The 23,735-nt window shown below is 43.1% G+C and overlaps 3 protein-coding genes across 41 annotated transcripts in view; 1 reads left to right on the top strand and 2 right to left on the bottom strand.

The window, feature by feature from the left end:
* ZNF207 (zinc finger protein 207) overlaps positions 1 to 23,231 on the top strand; it is a 40,860-nt gene extending 17,629 nt beyond the window's left edge. For 9 of the 33 annotated variants that reach the window (XR_015703303.1, XR_015703305.1, XR_015703301.1 and 6 more), the window contains one exon: positions 3,388 to 5,940. The gene's annotated coding sequence lies outside the window, so the exon portion shown is untranslated. Of the gene's footprint in view, positions 1 to 3,387; positions 5,941 to 14,914; positions 16,017 to 16,629; positions 16,715 to 18,840; positions 18,992 to 22,332; positions 22,453 to 22,984 lie in introns of those variants that run through there. The other 24 variants (XR_015703286.1, XR_015703297.1, XR_015703284.1 and 21 more) reach the window with 20 other exon arrangements.
* Positions 7,631 to 18,148, bottom strand: LOC104014371 (sterile alpha motif domain-containing protein 9-like). Of its 4 annotated transcripts, none has more exons than XM_087751078.1 (5): positions 17,136 to 18,148; positions 16,863 to 17,009; positions 16,358 to 16,552; positions 14,302 to 14,346; positions 7,631 to 13,753 (listed from the first exon to the last, which is right to left on the bottom strand). In XM_087751078.1, exons 4-5 carry the CDS (start codon positions 14,303 to 14,305, stop codon positions 9,069 to 9,071), a joined length of 4,689 nt encoding a protein of 1,562 aa, XP_087607204.1. In that variant the 5' UTR covers positions 14,306 to 14,346; positions 16,358 to 16,552; positions 16,863 to 17,009; positions 17,136 to 18,148; the 3' UTR covers positions 7,631 to 9,068. The 4 variants fall into 4 exon arrangements, with proteins under 4 accessions (XP_087607204.1, XP_087607205.1, XP_087607206.1 ...); XM_087751079.1 differs by having other exon boundaries at positions 16,358 to 16,403; XM_087751080.1 differs by lacking the exon at positions 16,358 to 16,552.
* The window catches only part of ERN1 (endoplasmic reticulum to nucleus signaling 1), a 41,579-nt gene continuing 36,133 nt past the window's right edge, over positions 18,290 to 23,735 (bottom strand). For all 4 annotated transcript variants that reach the window (XM_087751099.1, XM_087751097.1, XM_087751098.1 and 1 more), the window contains 8 exons: positions 22,918 to 23,107; positions 22,284 to 22,383; positions 21,635 to 21,834; positions 21,170 to 21,317; positions 20,575 to 20,702; positions 19,826 to 19,949; positions 19,491 to 19,558; positions 18,290 to 19,266 (listed from right to left, as the gene is read on the bottom strand). In XM_087751099.1, coding sequence (XP_087607225.1) covers positions 19,060 to 19,266; positions 19,491 to 19,558; positions 19,826 to 19,949; positions 20,575 to 20,702; positions 21,170 to 21,317; positions 21,635 to 21,834; positions 22,284 to 22,383; positions 22,918 to 23,107 — 1,165 coding nt within the window. In that variant the 3' untranslated portion in view covers positions 18,290 to 19,059. The remainder of the gene's footprint in view (positions 19,267 to 19,490; positions 19,559 to 19,825; positions 19,950 to 20,574; positions 20,703 to 21,169; positions 21,318 to 21,634; positions 21,835 to 22,283; positions 22,384 to 22,917; positions 23,108 to 23,735) is intronic.

Raw genomic sequence — 23,735 nt, 5'->3', positions numbered from 1 at the left:
GTTAACTGTTTCAAAATGATTATTGAGCATGGCGTTGCTTTTCTAGTTTCTCACTGTGCTACTACCCTTGATAACGGTGAAGATGAGAACAACAATTCAGGGTATACTACTGCAACTAGTATTTGTTTCCCATATTCAGTCTACAGGAGCATTTGACTTAGCTCTTATTTCCCTAGAGTATCTAAGGAAACAGTTTAACCAAAAATAATATGCAGTCTGGCTTGTATTTCTTGCTTTAGGTATCTGAATCTTAGAGACTCAAAATGAAAAATAGGCAAATTTCAAATGCCTGATACTGAACTTTGTTATCAGTTTCCATTTAAGACCGATGCAGCACTAGGTAGTTTTTGTCCAGCTACTCATACTCAGCTTGTCATCAAGCACACAAAGCTAAAATTCAGATACGTATGCTGTCTTGTGTCCAGTGGAGTACCCTGCTTAGATCCACACTTGGGTTATATCTTATAAATTGATACTCTGGTGAGAGCTAAAGGTTTTCAAATTCAGAGAAATTGCTTTGATTTATTTTTGTTGAAGATAGCTGGGTTTGACATGTTCATGAAAAAAATGTTTCCAAAATGCAGTTCCTGTTTTCACTGTGTCATTGTTTAAGCTCTGTATACTAATACTTTGGAGCAAATGAACCATTTGTTTGTGTTTTGGCATGTTTTGTGAGCAAAACATAGCATTTCTCAGCACTGCGTTGCTATGGATTTTTTTTTTTTCTTGAAGCTGCTTTTAGACAATTCCAAGAAGATTAATTTCACACTATTTACTTCTGAAAGATGCATTTGATATTAAGACAGTTCCACGGGGTGTTGCCGTATGAATTAGAGGGTTTCGACTCTGGGTTTTCCTGCTACACTACAAATATTGCTTGTTATTTCTGGTGGGTAGTTCACACATCCTTCACTTCATCCTTTACGTTCCTGTCCTTTCTGTAAGTCTCTCAAGGACTGGACAGGACAGGTCTTTTTTGTTCCCTCTTTGGGAGTTCATAGCTTTAGCAGGTTACATTCATGTTACTCTACTTTCTGCAAATTTAAGGACAAACATTAGTCTGTGGTAACAGATTAATGATGTGCATTTTTCATTTGCTTTGTGTTTTGTCCCAAAAGATACATGTGCAAGCGCTGCTGTCTTTCTAGTCACAAGGATGGCATAATGGCTCTGTGCTTTTTGCTGGGAGTATCTCCTCAGCTATTAGACCAGCTGGCCTGTAAAACTCTCATCTAGTGCAAATGGTTCATATTTTGCTCTTTTTGTGAAGTTCTGTTAGTGACATTTTCCTCCCTGCCTCCTCGTGTGGATCTAAGGGGGATAGTTAAAAAAAAAAAAATTACACTGTAAACAAGATCTCTTTATTTTGAGGGACAGTGGTGTGTTTTTACTGACACTCCAGTATTGCAGCTCTCAGTATTGCAGCAGTCTGTGTATCACAGAGCTGTACCTCTCACTGTTTGTGGAATTTCTTTTCTAATGATGATAGTATTTTAGTGGCTTCACTTTTATAGATATTAATGGAAGTAGGTCTTGGGGAATTTGGGGTTTTTTTAACCTTAAGTAGAGGTATGTTTTTGGTTTGTTTTTGTTTTTTTTTTTTTTTTAAAGGGGAAGAATTACTGATATTCTGCTAAATTAGGTGAATTTGCATCCACTGTTTTTAACGAGAGAAGCGAATGGGAGATGTGGCAAATAAAGTATGTTCCACACATGAAGTTTTGGCTTGCTTTAGAATTGTGTGATGAGTTCATAATGTGTCCTGTGCCTTGCCTAATAAAAATTGTAGCCCTTAAATACTCTGAGGAATAGGCTACCTCCAGAGGAATTTTTTTAAAAGTATGTATACTTGCAATCAAAATAATCAAACCAGTGAAATAATGGTAGTGACTGGGTTCTATAAAAAGACAGCTATCGGTGACTACCATATTTTCCTGTAATAGTTGGGGTCATAGATACTAGTTTAGAGTAAGAAAAGTTTTGATTCTGAAGTGTAAAATAAGTGAAGTGTATATAACATTCTTTTTGAAGGTCTGAAAAAAACTGTGATTTACACACTGTAAACACCAACTTTATGCAGTCTTTTGATTGTCAGAGCGCAGATTCTCATTAAGGCTCTGCTAGAAGAAAATACACTTCACGTACAGTATTTGTAGATTCCGTTGTATAGTGAATGCATTTTTACTTTGTCTTGTGAAGGTGTGTTTGAGGGAGCCAGGCACTTCAGCTTGCTGCTTTTGCAGACAGCCATATCCTGTCTTGAACCACAGGATCCAGGATGTTATCCTCACTAGTTTGTTCTTAGCATCCTGATGAGTCAGTATTGACTGACTGTGAGGGTTGGTGTTTGTACGCCTGATCATGATTGTGAATAGTGAGGCACTTGCATATTCTGAGGAAGTTTACAATAACTTGGTTTATTCTTACGGGCTTTCTTGCAGTAGGAACAATCAGCAACACTGCTGTTTCAATGACGATGAGTTTAATTTCTCCATAAATACTGTCTTGAACTTATCTTAAGGTTTTTCTTTCTCGGGGATTTAAAAAAGTTAAAAATTTTACAGAAAATAGTAGGATTTTAATGCCAGTATCATCTTAACTGAAAACAAACGAACACACAGCTTTGAGAGCTTGAAACTTCCTTAAAAACTTCTCTTGTTAGCAGTTAAAGTATATCTCTCTGTTAGCTAACTGCCTTATACCAGATTCAAGCTTCTGACATCTCAAATTTTATTTCTTAAATTTTTGTCTAAATCTTAACCGTGTTCCCAGGTGCTATTCAGAAAGGGGGTGTGTGTAGAACTTCAACTTCCACTGCCCTTCGTAGCCAATATGTATAAATTATTTTTGCTAACAGCGATTTTGAATTACCAGAAATTAATGTCATACAACCAAAGGAAGCTACTTCACTGTCTCCCAGCTTAGGAGATTACGTAATGCTTTGAGATAAAGATGTCATGCAGAGCTTTTTTCTTTCTCTTTTTTTGTTGAGTTACTTGCATATATGTTACTCACACTGAATTCTTTAGCTTCTTTCCCAATAAGCTTTAGTGGAAGAAAATATATTTTGCTCTTTCATTTGTAAAGTCTAAATAAGAAAACACACTTTATGAGACTGTTTAATGAAGGAACCTGGCAATGTAAGTATTGTAATTTCCTTTATGTTTGTGGTAGGCAACAAGATTACCTTGTTAAACTTCTGGCTTATGTATGAAAAATATCAGAAAAGTAAGGGCAAATTGAAAGCAGTTTTATAGTTGCCTTTACTTCATATGCTTTTCTTAAGCAACAAATTGCAGTAATTGAAGTTTGGCAGCTTTTTTAATGAAAAACTAAATTATGGGTTAAACTCCTTGGTTTAATACAATTTGTGTTTCTGTTAACTAGCAGCAGAATTTCAGCATTTGCTACTTACTGGTAGAGAAGAAAAATTCCACAGCACTGCCAGTACAGGTTAGTTTAATCTGTAAGTACCTGATGTTCCTATTTGAAATAATTTGTTCAAATGATACCACTTAAATACATGAGCGGAATTTTGGTCTCTGAAATGTGAATGTATCTGTTATCTGCTACTGTTTTCAGTAGTGAGTGAACATCTAGATTTATTTTTTTTTAAAGTTCTGTAATGGTTTTAACTACACTTGCAGGTAGGTAATATCTGCAAGGACTTTTAAGGAAAATTTAATATAGAACCTTAAAAAATAGCCATTGGTGTTACTGAAAAGTGTGAAGATCTAAGTTGAAGTCACTTCTTCAGTAACAAGCCTATTAGAGGCTTGAACCAATTATAGGATACTATATTTGTTGTGTTGGGGAAAAAGCATTTCTGTTTGTAAGAATCTGTAGCAGTAATGTAATCTTTCAGTTTTCTTCAGCTATTGCTAATTACTGTCTCCTACCAACAGATTTTTACTTTGTTAGGCCTGTAAGCCAGGAGCCTGTTCTTCTTTGATTTTTTTTGGTTTTTTTTGGTTAGCCCATTTCAGCACTTCAGAGGCTGCCTAGGAATGTGGTTTTGCCCAGCTCTTTTACCTTACTCTAGAGTTACTGCTCTAGCTCTATTCTTTTTTCCTTCTGCGCTATTCCATATTCCTGGAAATTTTGGCATTTACTTTTATTTTATAGAATATTTTACAACTTAAAAGAAAATAGGAGAGGTTCTTTGTGATTGGATAAAAGATGCAACCTTCTCCAGAATAGCTGCATACATTTATTTTCAGTGAAGCTTTGTGTACCTCATCTCTACATATCAGCATGGGAGATGAAAACTTACTGTGCTGTAGCACATAGCGTAGTTTCACAGCTGGATGAGCAGGTAAAGCTCTGTGCTTTAATTCACTTCTCAAGGGCATGTTATCACATGGTGAATTTGAGGGGCTTTTAACATCATTAGTGGATAATTACATAGAAACTAGGTATTGGGAAGATCATACTGGTGTGGTAGCTGAACAGACGCTTCAGTTTTGCCAGCTCATCTGTATGGGCTAGAGTAGTTTCATGAGCGACTTGACGCTTCCAGCAGCATTGCTTATTTTAGAGTCTTGAAATCTTATGCGACACTGCAGAATTCATCATACTAACATAAAAAGTTTCAAGGGGATTGTATCTTCCCGGATTTTAGAATAGTTACACTTGAAGCCCATCTCCTGGCATCTTCTCTGCATCAATTCTCAGTCATTCACACTTAACTGCTTTGTCTGCAAAACTAGCTACATGCAAATTTTTGAATAATGTTGTGTAGGTGTTTCTCCCTAGAAGAAGAAAAAAGGAAAGTTGTATAATAAAATTTGTAACTTTCTTTGCCTATATTTCCTAAATCTTAATGGCAGATGTGCATGAATAATAGGGATACCTTGCTGTGAGGCCATTATCCTATTAACAGAATGTATGCATCTGTCTTTTAACTCCTGAGTTGACCCTAGTTGATACTTGATGCAATGCTCAGTAATAAGTTGGAATGAGTAACCGATTGCTTTTGGCTGCTGAATCACTTTGTGAAGTCTCAGTTTTGACAGTGGTTGGATGCTGACCTGCACTACTTGTACACCAGCTTGGCAATCAGTGGGGATAACGAAAGGGTAGTGGTCTTCTCTTGTGTCTTACCAACAAAAAGTGTATTTGTCCAGGGTAGATCCTAATAGGAACTCTGGTAGAACGTCATCTCTTCATGAAACTTTTTATGGTAATTAATTACAGTACTTTTGGGTACAATTAAGTTTATTTTCTTTTGAGATGGGACCAAAACAATACTAGGAATCTGAGCTTTTATAACCAGGTGAGCAGTCTTAAGTTGTAGCTCATCTTCTGATACACCGTTACAGCAGCTGTCCAGTCTAATGTGGTTCAGGAGTCTTCCTTCCCAATTCTGATATGGTATATATGGAACAGCGAGTTCACACTATTTCCTTTTAGACTTCTGCTTAATGACTCTGAATCACCCCTTCAGATATTCTGGTCACTGTGCAGCGAACCCGGACTCCAAACTGTTTTTCGTACCTTCTTAAAGTACCTGAAAGCACATGATTGAATTATGTCCCCTCTCAGTAGTAGTACAGCCACGGAAGTTAATGTGTCATGAAGGTTTTTTCTGTAATTCAATATTGCTTTTGTGTAAGTAGTATGAAAGGGATGGAATCATTGATCTTTTTCAAAAGACAGGTGGCAAACTATTGATGATGAATTTAATTCGAGAAAGTGAGAGACTGGTAAGTACGTGCATCACTTTAATGCATGCAAATAATAGTAACAGTAAATAGCTTAATTTTCTAGCATCCAGTTTACAAAGAAGATTCAAAGAAAATATGGGGCTAGCATCATTTGCATCCATTGGGAACCTTCTATGAACTGTATGCTTCAGGAATGGATCAGTGCACATATACAAGTCTGTAATGTGTGTCCGCCACTTTGTAACAGTCTCTGATTAAACAGAAGTGAACCGCTGTTTCTGTGTGGTTTTTCTCCTCTTGAGGACCTATTTAAATCGTTATTGCAACCAATGTTAGCTGTTCCAAAGTGTGAGAATAAAATCCACCTTCACTCACGTTACGGTTTGTATAACTTTGCACTAGCTCTCTGATTGTCTGTAAACTGCAAAAAGTCATTCATGTGAGCTTTATCTTAGTGTTTTATACCTGGGGACAAGCAAATGAATCCTGACTTCTTAACCTGTAACTTCCTTTTGCTGCTGATCTGCTGCTGTCCTTCTGCTGAACCGACTGTACAAAAAAATTGACAATTGAAGTTAGAAGAGTCGGGGGAATATGGAGGAAAGTATCTTAATAGCATTTTCGTAAAACCTGGTAGAGAGGACCAGCTGGTAAGTGGTCTGTTCTAAACCCTTTTAGAGCAGAATGCTGGAGAGATGAGGTAGCTTTGAAGGTGTGTGTCCTTGCAACTCCTGTCTGCAGGATGAGAATGGATTACTCTGCTAGGCTGGTTGGTCTCATTTAGCTACCACTGTTTACTCTTAGATTAGTTTCTAAGAGGTGGTAAAAGGAAGATAAATCCATGATTTTAATGCTACACTACCTGGAACAATTCACGGCATTTTGAGTTGGGTATGTGTAATGGGGAGCTGAACACAAGGAGAGGACCCTTTAGGGAAGACTGCTGCTTTGCATGAGCTCTTTACTGGTGTGTATGTCCTCTGGCCCTTTCGGCTCTAGGGCAATCTGAGGGGGCATTTGAAAAACAGGGGAACTGCTTTGTCCGAATAGCTGGCTGGAGCCAGGGGGCTTGTGTGTTGCCTGGCTGGTTACAGCACTCTCAAGTTTGATTTATCAGACGCTTGGGCAATTTGAATATGACTACAGAGTAGGAAGTGGGGCTGTACTTTCTGCCCTGTGCGTGTCAGCAGCTTGTCATGCAATGCAGGACTCCCAAGTGCTAGTCTGTAGGTTTATGCTGTTTTTCTAAATCTTCTTTTCTTTCTGCAGGGCACAGGGGGAGGATTGTGTTCATAATACCCTGATGAGGTAAACCGTTTGGATGCGAGCCTTTAGTTTCTAAAAGGTAGAAATGGGTATCTTTGAAAAATAAGACCGCTGCCTGGCAGTTCAGATGCTGTCATAGTTTGCTCCTCCAGTGCACCTTCCTGTCTCATCTTGGGGAAAGCTGCCTTTGATGGGCTTAACCTCTTAATCTTAAGCTTAACCCCTAAGTGTTCGCTTAACCCTGGTGAAATCTGCCAGCCTGGATTTCCCAAGCAAAAAGTGCAGCCCTCCAAAAGCCTCCTCTGCTGTTGTGTCTCCCAGGTTGAAGGCAAGGGAGGGAGGCCAGTATTGCCTGGCCAGCAGTCACAAGCTTTGTTTCTGCTTCCTGAGGCCAGAAGGCGAAGGCTTCGACTAGATAGAATAATCTTTGGTTTCATCCTGTTTGAGACTTTGTTTTTTCTCAATTCATAGTGGCTTGCTGTTCCTTTTACAGTTTTTGGCTGTGCCCAGATCTTGGCCGAAGTTGGAAAAGTAAATCATACCTTGTAGTTCTAACAGTGGCATCTTCAGGTAGGGTAATTAAGCTCACGTAGAAACGGTAATTCTTCTTAAAGGTTGCTTATTAGATGTAAACTTAAGCTGTATGACGGGTTTTCTGGAAATTTTAGTGACAATATCGGTATCGAACAATGTGAAACTCAAGAATAACAGGCAGCTTTATTATTAGAAGCTTAATGTGACACAGTGGTTGCAGACACAGTGCTGACAACAAACTCCTTTGCATTTTTCAAATTAGTAAATCAGGCTAGACAAAGAACGTTTTCAAATGGGGATGTATACAGTAGACAAATTTGAGTCATGTACTGCGTGGACATTTCTTGGGTAATGCTGCAAAAACATTTTGCCAAGTGCAGGAATTGTTTGGACTATGAAATCATAACAGCACTTACAAGTAATCTTTAATGTCATCAGTGTCTAACTGCTCACGTGTCTGCACCCCTCCCCAGATACCGATCTATCTAGTATGGTTTGTAATATTTACATGGAGAAGCAATGTACAAGTGATGTAAAATTTGAGACCTGTTTTTTATCAATCCTGATGTTTGCAAAGTCAGCTTAAACGGTGACTTGGGGAGACAAACGCCATCACTCCGAACGTTCCCCTCTTCCTTCTTCCCCCAGTTTATATACTGAGCATGACGCCATATGGTACGGAGTAGCCCTTGGGCCAGTCGGGGTCAGCTGTCCTGGCTCTGCCCCCTCCCAGCCTCTTGTGCACTGGGCAGAGCATGGGAAGCTGAAAAGTCCTTGCCTGGTGTAAGCACTACTGAGCAACGACTAAAACATCAGTGTGTTATCAACATTATTCTCATACTAAATCCAAAACACAGCACTATCCCAGCTACTAGGAAGAAAATTAACTATCCCAACCGAAACCAGGACAGTATCCACCCCTTATTCCATACCATTTACGTCATGCTCAGGTCCCACATTATCCAATACATCCTCATTAACCACCGCCCCACTTATTCTATGGACCACCCCTGTGAAATGGCTGTGAAATGTCCATAAACGTCCACAATTCCATACACGGTACGTGTTGGTGAGCAAAGTGTGTTACAGCCAGTGTAGTATACGTGTTGCAAGTTCACTTAAACTTTTTGTTGCTGATTCAGGAATAAGGAAAAAATGTGGTTACAGTGGACGAATTCTCTTATTTATCAGGACCACCCAGAAATTAACTTAAAATCCTAATCTGTGAGCTGAGAAGAAAGGGATCCCTGCTATAGCTGCTTGTTCCAGAGCTCAGTTCTCCAGGTATTGGGGGGGAGAGGAGAAACAGTGGGTCTTTTGTGTGTCATCGTCGTCCCTGGTCCCCAAGCAAATATTGCAATTATTGCAGTCTTAAGTTTGAAATTGTGCTTTTGGTTACTCCAAAGCTATTAAAGGCTTCTGTTTCAAGGTATATTTTACTAGGAGGTTTTGAATTTTTTTAGATACTTGGTCATTATTGTAGTAAAGTGTGGTTATCTTGCTACCTGGTGTTCAGCCAATGCAGTCCACTTTTTGTTTTAATGTGACAAGGACGCTTCCAGTGCTGTCTCTTCTGACAGCACAGTAGGTACTGTTACTGTACTAAATACCTTGTGTTCTGCTGACAGTTGGGTTATTTTCAACCTCAATATTGAAAGCAACAAGGCCATTAAATGAAAAGCCTAAATAAAAGGTGACATTTTCGTTTCCAGGGGGCACTGAATCATGATGGAGTGGCAAGATAGGAAACTCCTTCACGTGGCCACGTATAAATAACTTTCTGTCCCTGGTCCAACCAGAAACTCTTTTGAGAATGTCACGAATGTCACGAATGTTCCATACAGTTCCATGTAGCCACTTCATTCTCCTCTCATCTAAGGACCCACTAATTAATTTATCAATTTTAGTTTTGTGCACAATCTTACTTAAGCCATAACCCTTTCCCAGAAAAAAGTGGGTGTAGATTCTTTTCTTTCTGGTAGGAACATCTTTCACCTTGATGTTATATAAACGTTTCAAGGTTTGAAGGGCTGAGTTTAGAATTTCGTCTTTATCTGGGTTAGGCTCTTTGTCTAATGCCTCATCTGGCCAGTACAGCAAGGTGAGCAAAAAATAGGCGCTGGCTGGAAATGGTCTTTTTCCTTTACAGAACCTTACACTGAGCTCACGAAGAGTTTGCACTGGAAGAAGTTTGGCCGATCCTGGTGCTAAGCATGCTAATGTGATGTGGCACAAAATATAATTGATCAGATCGTTGTCCTCCAGCCTGTCCCGTAGTGGGTTTTCTGTGTAGAAACTAAGAATCTTTTCTAGCTTTTCGGCTGACCTATTCTCTTTCTTATCTGTTAAGAATGACAGGATATTAGTGACACTACCTCCTCCACTCTTATAAATATTCATGCGTCTAATCAGCTGGCTCTCGGGGCCACCCCTGCTGTCCTCAGTAAGTGATGTTGAGATGAAGAACTTAGCGTATACCTCAGACTGTCTTTTTAGCCATTTCCTGGGATTATAAATTTGTTCTTCCTTTTCATCTCTTTCATCCTCCTCTTCCTTCTCATGGTTTTTATCTGTTTGGAAATAACTTAGGTCTTCTGAAATCCATTCCAGAGCGTTGTACAGGTTCTGGCGCAAGCCTTTCAGGCGGGAGTGAAGCTTTCCCCATGTTTTTCCGATGTCTTTAGGGATGTAATCTGTGATCAGGTATTTCACAAGCTCAGAATATTCCCCCTCTGGGCTTCTGCGAAATACAGGGACTGTGGACAAAAATCTAAGGAGGCGACATCCTACTTCTACTTCTCCAAAATAGCCAGCGTTGTTCATGCTGTCGCGTTCTGCTTTTGCAGCCTGTTGTGCAGCCCTGAAGCATGTCATGGCTTTAAGAGCAATCTCTATCTTTTGAATGGTGCTTTCAGGAGTGTCCTCCTCTGTCATTTTATCCACAGTGAAACTAAACCATTTCCTGTAGACTTGGCCTTCTGTATCTAAAATATAAGAATCGTACGGCGAATGAGATTTTGCAACCCGTGCCCAGTATTCCGCATCTTCAAATTTTTCATTGTTGTAATGCAGTCTGGCAAGCTGCTGGGCAAAGAAATGATCTTTTCCAAGGAGTTCATATGCAGCTTTTAAAACAGCTATAGCTTTTTCACAGTCTTCAGCTTTACAGACATGCTCAATGAACGGGGAGAAAAGAGTGTCAGTATTGTCGCCCCTGCTTCTTTTATCACGTCGAATAAACAGATCTCTGATGAACTTTATGAATTCCTCTCGTCCAAATCTGTTTTCAAAGAGCATCTTTTCCTGAAGAAGAGTCATTGCAAGTTGACTTTGAGGTTCGTTCCCTGAAAGCTGATGCAGGATTTCTTTTGCAACTAGACAGTGTATTATCCGGACAGATGAAATATAGGTGGTACTTTCCCTTAGCTCAATAAAAATCATTCTTGCTTGTTCACTCAAGTGACTTTTGAGATCATATGCTCTTGATTTCCTTTCTGTATATACCCCCAGTCCCAGAAAAGCCTCACAGTGTGACACTGAAACATAGGAATTAGGGACATAAAAATTAAGCAAAGCCACATAACGCATCAAGCATGTATCACGAGAAGAATGGTCTATGTCTTGCAATATGTGCTCTACAAAGTCTCTCACATAGGTTTCATTGAACTCCTCGCACATCAGGACAAACGTAAGTATGAATTCTGGCTTGACATCCTTCTGCTTCAGTTTTTCAAGTTTAGCTCTGAACAGACTTTTCTCGGAGTCCGTCAGCTTGTGAGTGACAGCAACTGTGTCCAGCGGAGAAATCTTGCAAAGCCTTTCGGGGTCATTGGATCGTCTACAGCACATAAGGATGAAGTAAGGTCTGGGTGAATTAATTTTCCTAGTTGCTACAGCATCCATTAACTCATTCCTTAGTTCTTCTAAATAGTCCTCATCATAATCCTCAATTAGGAGGAGCACAGGAAGACAATGACTGATTTCTTTTTCTTCATAATCTCTAAAGGCAAGCGCATGCTCACAAACAGTTGCAGGTGAATATGAGGCTTTGATAATAGCGCATCTTAAGTCCTTTCTTCTTTTCCATAGAACTTGCCGTGCTATTGTGCTTCCACCACTTCCAGGATGGTGAAATATCTTTAGTTTAGCCACAGAATAGTTGAGTCTGCTTCCACGTAAAATGTCATCTAGGAGTTTGCTAGCATCCTTACATGCTTCGCGTTCAATGATTTCCCCGCAGCGTCTTTTATCAGCGAGCCAGAAGTTTTCCCAGATGATTTTTCTCCCTCGGTAAAAATTTTGGTCTATTTCTTGTATTTCTTTTTCAGGCAAAAGGTCTAATTTGATATCATCACACTGGTCAACACAGAGGATTTCTAGCGAGAACAGTTTCTCTTCTTCCAGCGAGGGAAGTGCACACAGCCCTCTAGTAGAAACTGGCAGATGCCTGGGTTGTGCTGTAGAAGGCAGCATTGTTTGAATGGTGGCATCTACGTGGCTTAGTTTCATACCCACGATGCTGCATTGTTCTAGTGTCGCGATGCTGCAGGATGCCTGAGCTAGGTTAGCCCACTTCCTGTAATTTTCTCTGGACTCTGCAATGCAAACGATGTACTCCGTGCCATTCATCTCTGTATAGAATTCCTGAAAAGTGTCCACAAGTGGTTTCTGCACTGGTGACAGCAATAGGAAAATCACAATGAAAGACCGCTTCGGCAGGATTTCGTCACAGATACGAGTAATTGCTTTCTTAAGGTATTTTTTTTTTGTTCTAATCCATGTGTTCTCATCAGAAGGTTTTTCATCCCCGAGGAAGTCACTGCGCCCATTGCAGAATATCCAGCTGGTCTGATCAAACAGGTACAACGGTTTCTGAGAGGGAGGGTTGCTGATCTTACTTTCATTGGAAAAATCCTGTAAAAGATAAGACCTTGTTGCATGGTGTTCTTTGTACTTGCTGTACAACCCTGACACATTGGAATCTTCATCAAAGTCAAAGACACAGAAAATGTTCAAGTGCATTAAAAAGTTGATATAGTTCAGATCATCCTTTTCACATCTGTTTGTGACAAGGATGTACCGTAGGGAATCATCCATGTAGCTTTTACCATCATTTAGTAGAATTGATAACTTTCTTCCTAAATTTTGAGATACTTCTGTCTGTACTTCTGCGCTGGAGAGCTCAGCTTTTTCTCTTTGAGCATCCCTGTCTTGTAAACCATGAATAAAAGTAGCTAGATCGTTGTGCTTTATGGGTTCAGACTTTGCTCCCAGTCTCTGATAGAGAGCCCGATCTTTTGTCAGGGTCACCTTCTGGCTGCCTTCGTTGTATTTTGGCAAATAGACTTCAAAAAATCTGTTCTTTACTAAACTGGACGTTGGTTCAATGTCAACCTCCACCACAAACCTTTGCTCCTGAGCATCTTTTGAAATCACTTCAACAAAAACAGGTGGGTGAATACATTTCCTTGCAATTTCTTGTACGTTTTCGCTAAAACATCTTTCTATGTAATCTAGTGCATCAACGTAGTATTCTCGCTCTTTGACCTTTATGCCGACGATCTGGCCGTGTTTCCAACCCTTATCCTCAACGCTGTCCATGATACCAAAATGTATGGTGCCGTTTGTCCGAATGTTCATGCAGGCTGAAGCAAATCTTATCACTTCGCAGGCAAACTTTGACTGCAGTTGGGTTTTGTTCAGTTGTGCAGCAATGTCAAAAGATTTGTATTCATGGCAAGGAGTGATTAAACCATTGACTCCTGACTCTGGAGCAAGAACTCTGTCTTTGACATATTTGAAATCGGTATTCTGACTTCTAAATGGTCGGCAGTTGCTGAGCTCTAAAACTTCATCAGTGCTGTTCAGTTGGGAGTTGTTACTTCTCCTTTGCCTCTTGCCAGAAGCAGAAGCTGTGTTGTTGCTGCTGGTTTTATCTACTGGACCACAGCTGTCTCCACTTGAAGTTTTTTGAGCGGGGGCATTTCTGGGTCTTACTGGGTCTGTTGGCACATCGGTTGTGTCAGACGTTCTGCTGCTGGAATGCTCGGCTTGCACTGCGTTTTCCTGTAGGTGCTTAAGTTCATTTCTCTTGCGGATTAATATGTGGATTTGCCCTCCCTTCATACCTATGCCTTTGAGGAAAGAGTCATCCAGTTCCATTAGCGCTGGACCTGTCACTTCTTCCGCGTACAGTTTTTCTACATATTCTTTCTTGATGCCAGTAGATTCTAGCCAACACTGGACATGGTTCTCATCCCATTCTTTCACAGGTAATGTTCTGTAATCTACAAGTTAAAATTATGTATTAGTCTAAAAACATGTTAACGTGCTTGACAAGGCATTATAATCCTCGCAAAACTGGCCATGTTGAATGCTAGATTGTTTTCTTTCTACCAGTTACAGGGAGAGACTGTCTTAACTTCTCAGATATGTCAGTTCTGATGACTAAAAGCATCCTTAACCTTAATCGAAAGCAGTCCTAAGCAATGGTACAAGACTAACAAATCAGTGAAGCAGGAAACCATGAGGGAGGTTTGGAAACGAGCCTCAAAGGGAGTCATGGAAATAACCCAAATCGTTTTTGAAGGGAATGATGTGATCAGGTTATCGGAACTGGCAGGGGCTGAATTCTCTAAACTAGAGAGGTCTGGACAAATCACTTACCCGCTTGAGTCTGTTTATCTTCTGCTAAATGAAGATAGCATCAAAACAAACCATACGATGATGTTAAGAGCATTGATTAGTTCCCCACTAGAGATGAACCCTTAAAATGCAGATATTAAAAAGCAAATTGCGATGTATAAAGTACAAATTTTCTGAAAGCAACACATACCCATTGCCTTTGATGAGGGAAATCCTGCTGTTACCGATCAAAACCCTAGAGAGGGAGAACACAACTGTCTTCAGATTTACAGTTAACATTCCTGTGTTGGTTATTTGTTCTGTTTTCCAAACCCCTCCCCACCTTTTTGGTCCAAAGTAGCTTCTGTACCTCTAAAAGCCTGGTCTTGCCAGCTACATGGCTTTTGTGTGCCTGTGAAGGCAGCTATTCTTGTGTTGGGCACACACGTGGGTGCAGAGGAGACGGGCTTTTGCTGGAGAAGCTGATGGCTGTGCCCATCTAACGGCTACTGCTGTTAGATATTGGACCAGGTACTTCGGTTAGATATTGGGAAAAACAGGAGGCCCAACACTGCTGTGTCTCCTTGGTTGCATAGTGTCTCTTGCTTTTTATTCCTGTCTTTTTCTCACTCCCTCTCTCTTTCCCTGCCTCTTGCTCCCTCACACTCCCTTTTCCCTCCCTTTTTTGGTGCATGTACTCTCTCTCCCCCTTTCCCTTTTTTTTCCCTCCTGCTCTTTTTCCCACATCTGTTCTGGTGCTCACTGGATTTTTCCATGAAGCAGTTCAACTCACTGCCCAACCCAACAGAAGATTTTCTTTTTAGTGGGGTGTCCTGGCCTGATACATGGCATCCTCTGCCCTGCTCAGGCTCCGTTTACGGCGTACAGAGCTGGACTGCAGCAGGGATCACTGGTTCTGGACTGCAGGAGGAAACATGCTAAATAAGCCTGTGCAGCTAACACCAGAAATCTGCGATAGATTGATGTAGTCAATAGTAGCCATCTGTGACTACGGCCTAGTCAACAACGGTGACAGCGAAAGGGGCGTGGTGGTGGTGACGTTTCTCTTACTGTAGTGTGAAAACTCAGCTCTGTGCTGGTTCAGCAGGTGGCCGTAGCCTGGCCAGCTCCATCCCCGCAGCTCACGGTGGTACAACGACAACAGGCGCAGCCTCTGGATTCAAGTGTAAAGGGAGCAGCGTCAGCAGCGCGGCCAGCAGAGCAGGCAGGTGTGGGGCTCCGCGCAAGCTCCCCGCAATACAAAGGTGGTGACTGAGGGAAGGCGAGGAGCGCTCCCCAGGACCATGGCTTGGCCAGGGGTGAGTTCAACAGAAGGTGGTGGTTTGGGGAGATACTGAGTCTAGAATGGGGGTGCTAGACAAGAAACTGAAAAAGTGTGTATTTACTATTTAAGCCCCTGGTCAGCCCTGTAGAAAGCTTGTGGGCTGACAGAGGCACCGGCATGGCCAGTAGCTTTGGTTTAAGTGAGCGGCTCTCAGGGGAACCTGTTACGGGACCGCTCTGAAGTCCACAGGGGTAAGCGGATCCCCTCTGGAATCGGTGTAAACAGGCTGGTTATGAAAATATCTAGAGACTGATTCCTGCGGCCAGCCAGTGCAGCCTGCCCTGAGAAATGGGGCTAAAAATGTCCCTGAAATACTGGCCTTTCGGTGCCTTTGGCCACCACCCCTCCTCCCAGGGCAGTGCTTGCACAGTGACTTGGCTGGTAGTGACCCAGCCCACCCTTATCTTTCTGCCCTGACAGCTGACGTCAGGCGGAGTTTCAGTCGAAAACGAAAGTTAACGGGGAATAGAAACTGGGGTGGAGGCTGGGCAGGGCTGGGGCAGCAGCTGGGGGGGGCGCAGAGCCCCGTGCTGGGGGCTGGCGAGCCCCTCCTCCCCACCCGTGTGTGAGAGCAGCCCGGGGTGGGTGGCAGCGGTTGTGTGGTCCCTGCAGCCTGCGTGCGCTCTGGGGGCCCTGGGTGCTAGCGGCTGCATGGGTGGGCAGGGGAGGGATGTGGCCACGGGGGCGTGGGGGCTGAGGTGTCCCCCACCGCTCAGTCCTGCTTACCACTGCTGAGCCTTTCCCTGCAGGACGTGGACGGGGGTACAGAGCTGGAGGGTGGCAGCGCAGGGAGATCCTCGCTTTTCCTAGGCCTGCTACCAGTAACGTAACCTGCCAGGCTGAGAACAACCCCCCAGCCCACCCCCCCCTTCCCCCAGGCAGGACCAGCAGGGCTCAGGGAGGGCGTTCAGGGAGGGCTTACCTTGCGGAGCCCGCCGGGAACTTAGTGCTGTGCTGCCAGATCCTGCCTGCAAGGAAAGGGTGTCCAGAGGAGGCGAGGGCCGGAGGGCAGGTGCTCCGGCCTGCCGGGTGCCAGACTTCGCCAGCCAGGAGCCTGAGCCCTGCAGGTGTTTCTGCCAGAGCCTGAGCCCTGCGGGTGTTTCTGCCGGTCCTACTGCTACAGGCAATAAAAGCGGAAACTGCTTTAGACCTACTCTGGTGAGGATCCACCGAGTCTCCACCCTGTCTTGGCAGGGCTGTTGCTGGGTGGTGCTGCCTTTGCAACCCAGCTGGCATCCTCTGCCTCCCCCACTGGTGTGGCTGCACCCTACCGAAGCAGGTATGTGCCAGGGTGCTTGGGCGGGGGGGGGGGTGGTTTGGGGTTTGGTTTTTGTTTTGGTTTTTTTTTTTTTTTAAATCAGGCAAACCCACCCCCCACCCTACTTACTCCCCTCTATCAGCTACCTACTCACGCCAGGCCAGCTCACCAAGTCAGCAGTGGAAGCACCAGTGGCTCATCAGCCCTCTGTCGTGCTGGGGCACGGGCCGGCTGTGCTGATACTTGCGCTGCGAGGTGCACCCTCAGCCTTCCACGCTCCAGCAGACAAAGCTGTCTTACGGGCTGGCTGTTTTTCCTGTAAACCACGTGGTCATTTGTCAACTTAGTTTCACACACACACAAAAAAAAATTATTTATGGATCTATCAGTCCTGCACAGCAATAGAAATTTTTGCAGCGTGCAATCATTCCAGCCATTTTACCTGATCTGTTCCCCTGCCGCCGACACTGGTCAGTGGACTGTTTGTTAGAAGAACAAAACGAGGCTCCCGGGCCTTCAAGGAGGCTCGTGCTCACCCCCAGCCTCCCTGCCCGAAATGTGCCTGTGCGCGTTTCCTGCGCCAGCGTCGCAGGAAGCCAGCGGGTGCGAGCGGGCCCCCTCTGGGGTGGCAGCGTGTGGCTGCTGCAGGCCCCAGCCCTGCTTCCGAAAGCGCTGTTATCTGCACATGGCAGCAGTCTGGCTCATTTCCCCAGGCACACAAAGTTGTGGTTTGTTTGGTTTTTTTAATCTGAGTACAAGTCTTTATTTAGTAGACTTATAAAAGAACTTTACATGAGAAGTACAAAAATATGAAATAGGCTTTGAATCTTCTTAGATAAAACTACCATTATTTTTTTTCAAGCTTTAGAAATGTAACTTGCACAGTTGGCATCTTGGGTAAATTGCTCTCATACATTGTAAAACTAGAAAAAAAACTTCCCGTAAAGTAGCTCCAGAAAAGTAGCTGTACGTACCCGATCCTACGCATTACTGTCAATAAATTATTAGTTTAAGACACAATGGCATGGTCATACAAATTCCCACTTTGTAAATTTTCCTTTAATGAATTCCATTGAAAGATGCAGTATCACTTTCCTCTTCCAGTTATTATAATATGATTAAATATAAACACAAAACCGATTAGGAATGATTTGGCATGCTTTATACTTGTACCACTTGGATTTGATACCACTTTGTAGTAAAAATTAAATAAATATAAATATGTTAAATAAATATATTGTAAAAGAACACCCCCCCACTTGTATCATATTAGAACTCAGCATTTCTTCATCCTTCGCACACACTTGATGCTTTGTCACAGCTTTAGGGCCAGTGAAAAGAAATACTGCATCTTTAGAAACACAGGCTCACTGGGCTGTAGTTAGCAAGCCACACCAACAGGAAACGGGGTTCCTTTACAGCTTTATCGCACCCATTAAAAACTGCCCCTAATTTCACCGTTCTGTACATCTCATAGTTTCCTATTTAGCTCCTTTTTCCCCAGGACTCCCCTTTCCTCTGGCTCTGCAACTGGCGACCCTTCTTTATAAGAAAGTAAGGAACACTTGCAGTAGATGATAAACCATTAGCCTCTCACCAGCAGCTCACAGCTGACATCAGAGTATTTTTCTGAAGTTACTTGTGTAGCTCTCTTCTGATACTGTGATTTAAGTCAAGGACTGTTCAAGCTCTTCTGTGAATACTGGTCGATATTTAAACCATGAGGCTTACTTTCAAAGTAGGTAAACCTTTAACTGATTTTTCAGTCAGTATTTTTTAGAACTTCATTGTATCTGCTCAAGGATGAGGGACTAATTTTCCAGGGTAGTACTGATTAAACAGAAACTGTACTCTCTCTACTGTTGTTTGGATAATCATAAATGCTTCCCTTTACAATCACTGTGGTGTGCATAATGTGGCAGTAGTGCAATGGCAGGTTCTGATGATTTGCTACAACTAAAAGGCTCCTTTTGCAGATCCCAGTCCCTAGTAATGATACGAGTTCAATCACTGTATTTTGATTCTTTGTAGAAACACATCAGTTATAAAATCACGTACAGTACAGGGATTTGGGTGACGGTTATACCCAGGTTTTGCTCTCCATTTTCACTGTCTTGAAAACTGCCTTGGAATAACTCCATCACCAGGGTTCATTGCTTTTCTGAAGTTACCACTCGCTCCTTGGGCTCCTACCATCTCCTGATCCAGCGCAGGCAGAGGTACAAGGCACTTTTTGGAAGCTTGGTTTCTTCAAAGAGAGAGAATGCAGCTCTTTGATCCCACTTTTCCCTGCTAAAGGTAGGCCTGTTTCACAGCCCTGTGCTTGGAATGTTGGTCCCAGAGAAGAAAGCTCCCTCCCTCTCCTCTCAAACAGTGTCTCCTGCAAGGCTCAGCTCTGCAGAGTCCTGATTGTAGTAATGCTGAAACAGTCTTTCTTGGCAGCAGATATGCATAGCATTGTAGGTATGTAGGAGCAGGTGAGGGAAACGAGCTGTAAAGTAACGTACAAAATCATCTGGGATGGAGCCCAGGGTCTCCTGCACTTCGGGAGGCAGTTCTCTGTAATGGTGCTTCTGTAAAGGGAAAAAGAATAGGGAGAAGCTCGGTCAGAGGGGATGTGTTCCAGGATCCTCTTTTAAATACAGCTGTCTTTTTCATGGACAAAGTCACCTCATGTGAGTCTATCGTAAAGGAGCTCAATACCTAACCCAAGGTAAGATAGACATAGACTGGCAACAAACAGCAGATGGAGGCAGAACCATAATGTGCGTGTTGCTTATGGAAAGAAGTCCTTTACCTTATTTCTCATTGCCCTCAGAAGATCCCGTACTGAGCCTCCTTTATAGGATCTGAATTTTCGAAGATCTGCAAATGAAATGACAAGATTTCTTTTTGTGCTTGGATGCAGTTTTAGTTGCTGGTCTCAAAAGTAAGGTATGTGTGCCTACAGTCACATATCCTTATAGGTGTGCTTCAGTATATAAACATATACTTAATTTGAAGAAATACTTTGCTGACAAGTAAAGGTCATGTGCCAAAACTCAGACAGCGCTGTCCTTACTTTCCTGTCCCGGCAAACTGGGAACAGCAGCATGCAACTCCTTTCCCCTCTGATAAGATACCGTCCATTACCTGTCTGAAGAGGAACAGTGATGTGCTCTCTCCAGTCCATTTTCACCACCTCTCTTCCGCCTCTTTCTAATTGCTTGACTATTGGACCATCTAAAGATTCTTTCTCTATCCGGTCACTAACATCCTGGAAGAGACATTCAGGTTATTTCGAGTTTTATTTCCAAGCTTTTCCCAACAATTTAAAATTGCTGCTTCCGGCCAATTACAGCCTGTCCTGATAACGGAGTTACGATTCTACTTCACTCCGTGACAAAGTACAATACAATGCACTACGCTTGGGTCTGGGATACAGAAGTTTCTGAGGTGATGAGTTGTTTCACCATCTGCCAAAGCCTTTTAATCACAGAGTAGAAGACAAGGCTGGAGAAAACCTCAGGTCCTCACCCAGTTCCCACCCCACATCAGGATTAAGTGAGCATATTCACTACAGCGGGCTACCCTGTTCCTGAAAACCTGCCTGATGACACGTTCTCCTGCACTGCTACTGTAGCTGCTGGAGACCTTCCTCACCCCAGTTTCAGCGGATAACATCATGTTCTAGCCCCGCTATAAAAGATCTTCTGTAAGACTAAGCCAATTTCTTAAGAGATACCACCCAGGTATTACAACTTTGCTGCTTCATTCCTTGCAGTAAGGTTGTGGATTCTATCACCTATTCATCCACAAAGCCAGGAGAGACTGAATTCAAGATGTGAAGAATGTCTACAGGAGTGCTTAGAACTTAAGGAACAGAAAAGGTCAGCACAAACCTGAAAAAACTGGAGCTGTTTTTCTAAACTCCAGAAGAATGGGTGTTTTAGCACACAGCTGGCAGACGGACGTTTCTGAGGGTCCATGTTTATCATTTGCTCTATTAAATCACGAGCAACTATGTCTTCTGCAAGGAAAAGGGTGATAATTCTTAGGCTGTAGGGAAATCTAATGTTTTGTACTTTAGAAAATCATCATGCTCTCTACTCCCTCCAACGCAATCCCGAACACTAGCCCCACTACCTCAAGTACTGCCCTCGTAGATATGCTGGGAAACCACCAGAAAGTTGGAAGTGTTGAATTAGCGTGATGCTGAAGATCAAAGTTTAGCTCTTTCGTACCCTTTAAATACCTGAAAAAACTCTACAGTCAAGCTTGCAGGGTTCCAAATTTTGTATCCCAGAGACACTTTGGGGTACTAATTCTAAGAGCTTTAGGAGCTTTACTTCAGGAGTACTTTAGGAGTACAGCTTTCACCACTGCCAGGCTGGGAATCGCTGTGGGTCATAGCTCCGTCATTTCTGTTGGTATTTTAACACCCATGGAAAGTTCACTAAACTCTGTAGTGCTTTATGTTTACTGTGCTTTTCTTACCGTGCCTCCCCGCATTTAAAGACTCCAGGCTGTATGCGCCCAGCAGAATGTTGGCTTGCCGCTGTAGAGATTTGCCAAAGGGATGGCTGCCTTCAGATACCACATAATAAAAGACACAGCCAGCTGAAAAGATGTCCACGGTATATGTCTGCAAATAAACAACCTTTAATAGCAATAACACATTTTTTTTTTTCCCCTGAAGACTTTGAGCCATCATCACAGGGTGGTTATTTTGCATCTAAGAGCGAAGAAAACGTTTCAGAATCACATAGTCAGCTGCAAGCCAGCACGAATGCGGGGTTGGACTAGGGGACCTGTAACGGTCCCTCCCAACCCAAACTATTCTACGATTCTGTGGATGCCCAGGCATCAAGTACTGCGTATCTTAGTCCGACTGCAACAATGCGCCACCTGTCGGTTGTGCCGCCTTCTCCTGGGGAGCCTGATGGAAAGATGAAGACTTACAGGGTTCTCTTTGCAATCTTCACTCAGCATCTCCGGGGCAATCCACCCTTCGGTGCCTGGCACGCCCGACCGACGGCTAAAGCTGTGCCTGCCCACTGCCAGCTTCTTGCACAGGCCGAAGTCTGAAATCATAGCTTTGACTTTCCCATGGGCGTTAGGCATCGAGATGAGGATGTTATGGGGCTTCAGGTCCCTGTGGACTATTATAAACACCCATTTATCCACTCCAGGCAATCCCAATGGTATTTGTCCATTTTTAATGCATTTGCATTGTAAACCTTTCACAAGGCTGAACCACCATTCGTTAAGTCAAAGTCCTAACCTCAAACTATTGTCTTTGGTAGAGGCTCATCACTTTTTTATTCCATCACCACTAGTCATCATGTTTTATACGACTTCTATCCAAAAAATGCAGCACCCTAAACAAATGGTAATGACTAGCTTTACTACTCCAGTGCAGCAGAATGTTACAGGGACAAGGCCGGTGTCAAAGGACAGACCCTCTTGCTGCCAGCACTAGGTGGAGCTTCTACAACTCTCTTCTGGGACTGAATAAACAAGTTCCCAGCACCAGCCCAGTTTCTCTTCTTTTTTTGGTTAAGAAAATATACCACTCTCCATCCAATACTGAAACAAGAGGCTTTCTTACCAATACTAAGGGAGTGCAGGTAAGCAAGACCAGATGTCGTCTGTTGCAGGAGAGTGATGGGTTGCAAGCCATGGTGACTGAAGGCCTTCTGCTCAACGTACTATAAATTACAATAGAAAAACAGAAGATTCAGCCACAACACTGCTTATTATAACCCTCTGCATAAATAGTAAGTATATCCCCTTCACCCCTCAAAAAAAAAAGGTTAGACTGGGTAAATTGTGTTAGCTGGTAACACACATAAAAGAGCTTGCTTTTTTTTTTTTTTTTTTATGTTGAAGGTGATGATCTCTAAAACTTCATTCAGAGCTAGAATTCTATATAGCACTTGTGCTCCAGAAGCAAGAGTAGAGGGTCTTCAAAGCCTGGATGGTACGAGGAGAAGGATGACTAGAAGGGAGTCCTTCACAAGAAGGAAAAAATAAAAGGACAACAGCTTCTGTCCTTAAATCAGTACAGGGTTAGGGATGTCTTTCTGAAGACACCTCTGTTGCAGGAATGTTTAATTGTCACAGAGGTGATGGCAGGAGTAACTAGAACATCTCCTGTGGCAGGCACTTCAGCAATTTAAGCTAAAGGAAACTGAAGGCCTTCCAGGGAGAAGACTTCCGTAGGTTTGCAAGTGACCCATCACCTCCTGTAAAGTGGCAGCACACAGCTCAATGGCTATGTACTGAAACTGCCGGTCCTTCTCCGTGCAGAAATAGCGGATCACATTAGGATGCTCATCTGATTCTCGCAGCAGCTGTACTTCACGGTCTGCAAAGCTGAAGCACTCAGGAAGAATTCTTTTCACTGCAACATCACGGTTATCAAATGTCCCCCTACAGACAGGAAGGAAAACCACATCAACCTTTTACGCTCTCTGTAGACAAAGCATGTACGAAGCGAGTGATGACAGAAGACATTTTACAGAGGCATATTAAAGCATTTCTCATGCTGGAAACAGATACGTTTGTGCTGGTTTTGGCTGGGGGAGAGTTAATTTTCTTCACAGTAGCTAGTGTGGGGCTATGTTTTGGATTCAAGCTGAAAACAGTGTTGATAACACAGGGATGTTTTCCTTACTGCTGAGCAGGGCTGACACCAAGACAAGGCCTTTTCTGCCTCTCACCCCCCACCAGCAAGGAGGCTGGGGGGCACAAGGAGCTGGGAGGGGACATGGCTGGGACAGCTGACCCCAACTGACCCCAGGGCTGTCCCTTCATGCTCGGCATGTAAAGCTGGGGAAGAAGGAAGAGGGGGACGTTCGGAGGGATGGCGTTTGTCTTCCCAAGCCACTGTTACACGTGATGGAGCCCTGCTTTCCTGGGGGTGGCTGAGCACCTGCCTGCCGATGTGAAGGAGGGAATGAATTCCTTGTTTTGCTTTGCTTGTGTGCGCAGCTTTGGCTTTCCCTATTGAACTGTCTTTATCTCAACCCACCAGTTTTCTCACTTCTCAATTCTCCCC

This window comes from Nipponia nippon, unplaced genomic scaffold (assembly GCF_047370975.1).
Source record: "Nipponia nippon isolate SJK-2023a ecotype South Korea unplaced genomic scaffold, ASM4737097v1 scaffold_14, whole genome shotgun sequence".
Classification (NCBI taxonomy): Eukaryota; Metazoa; Chordata; class Aves; order Pelecaniformes; family Threskiornithidae; genus Nipponia; species Nipponia nippon.
This window is presented reverse-complemented; position numbering and strand designations above follow the sequence as displayed.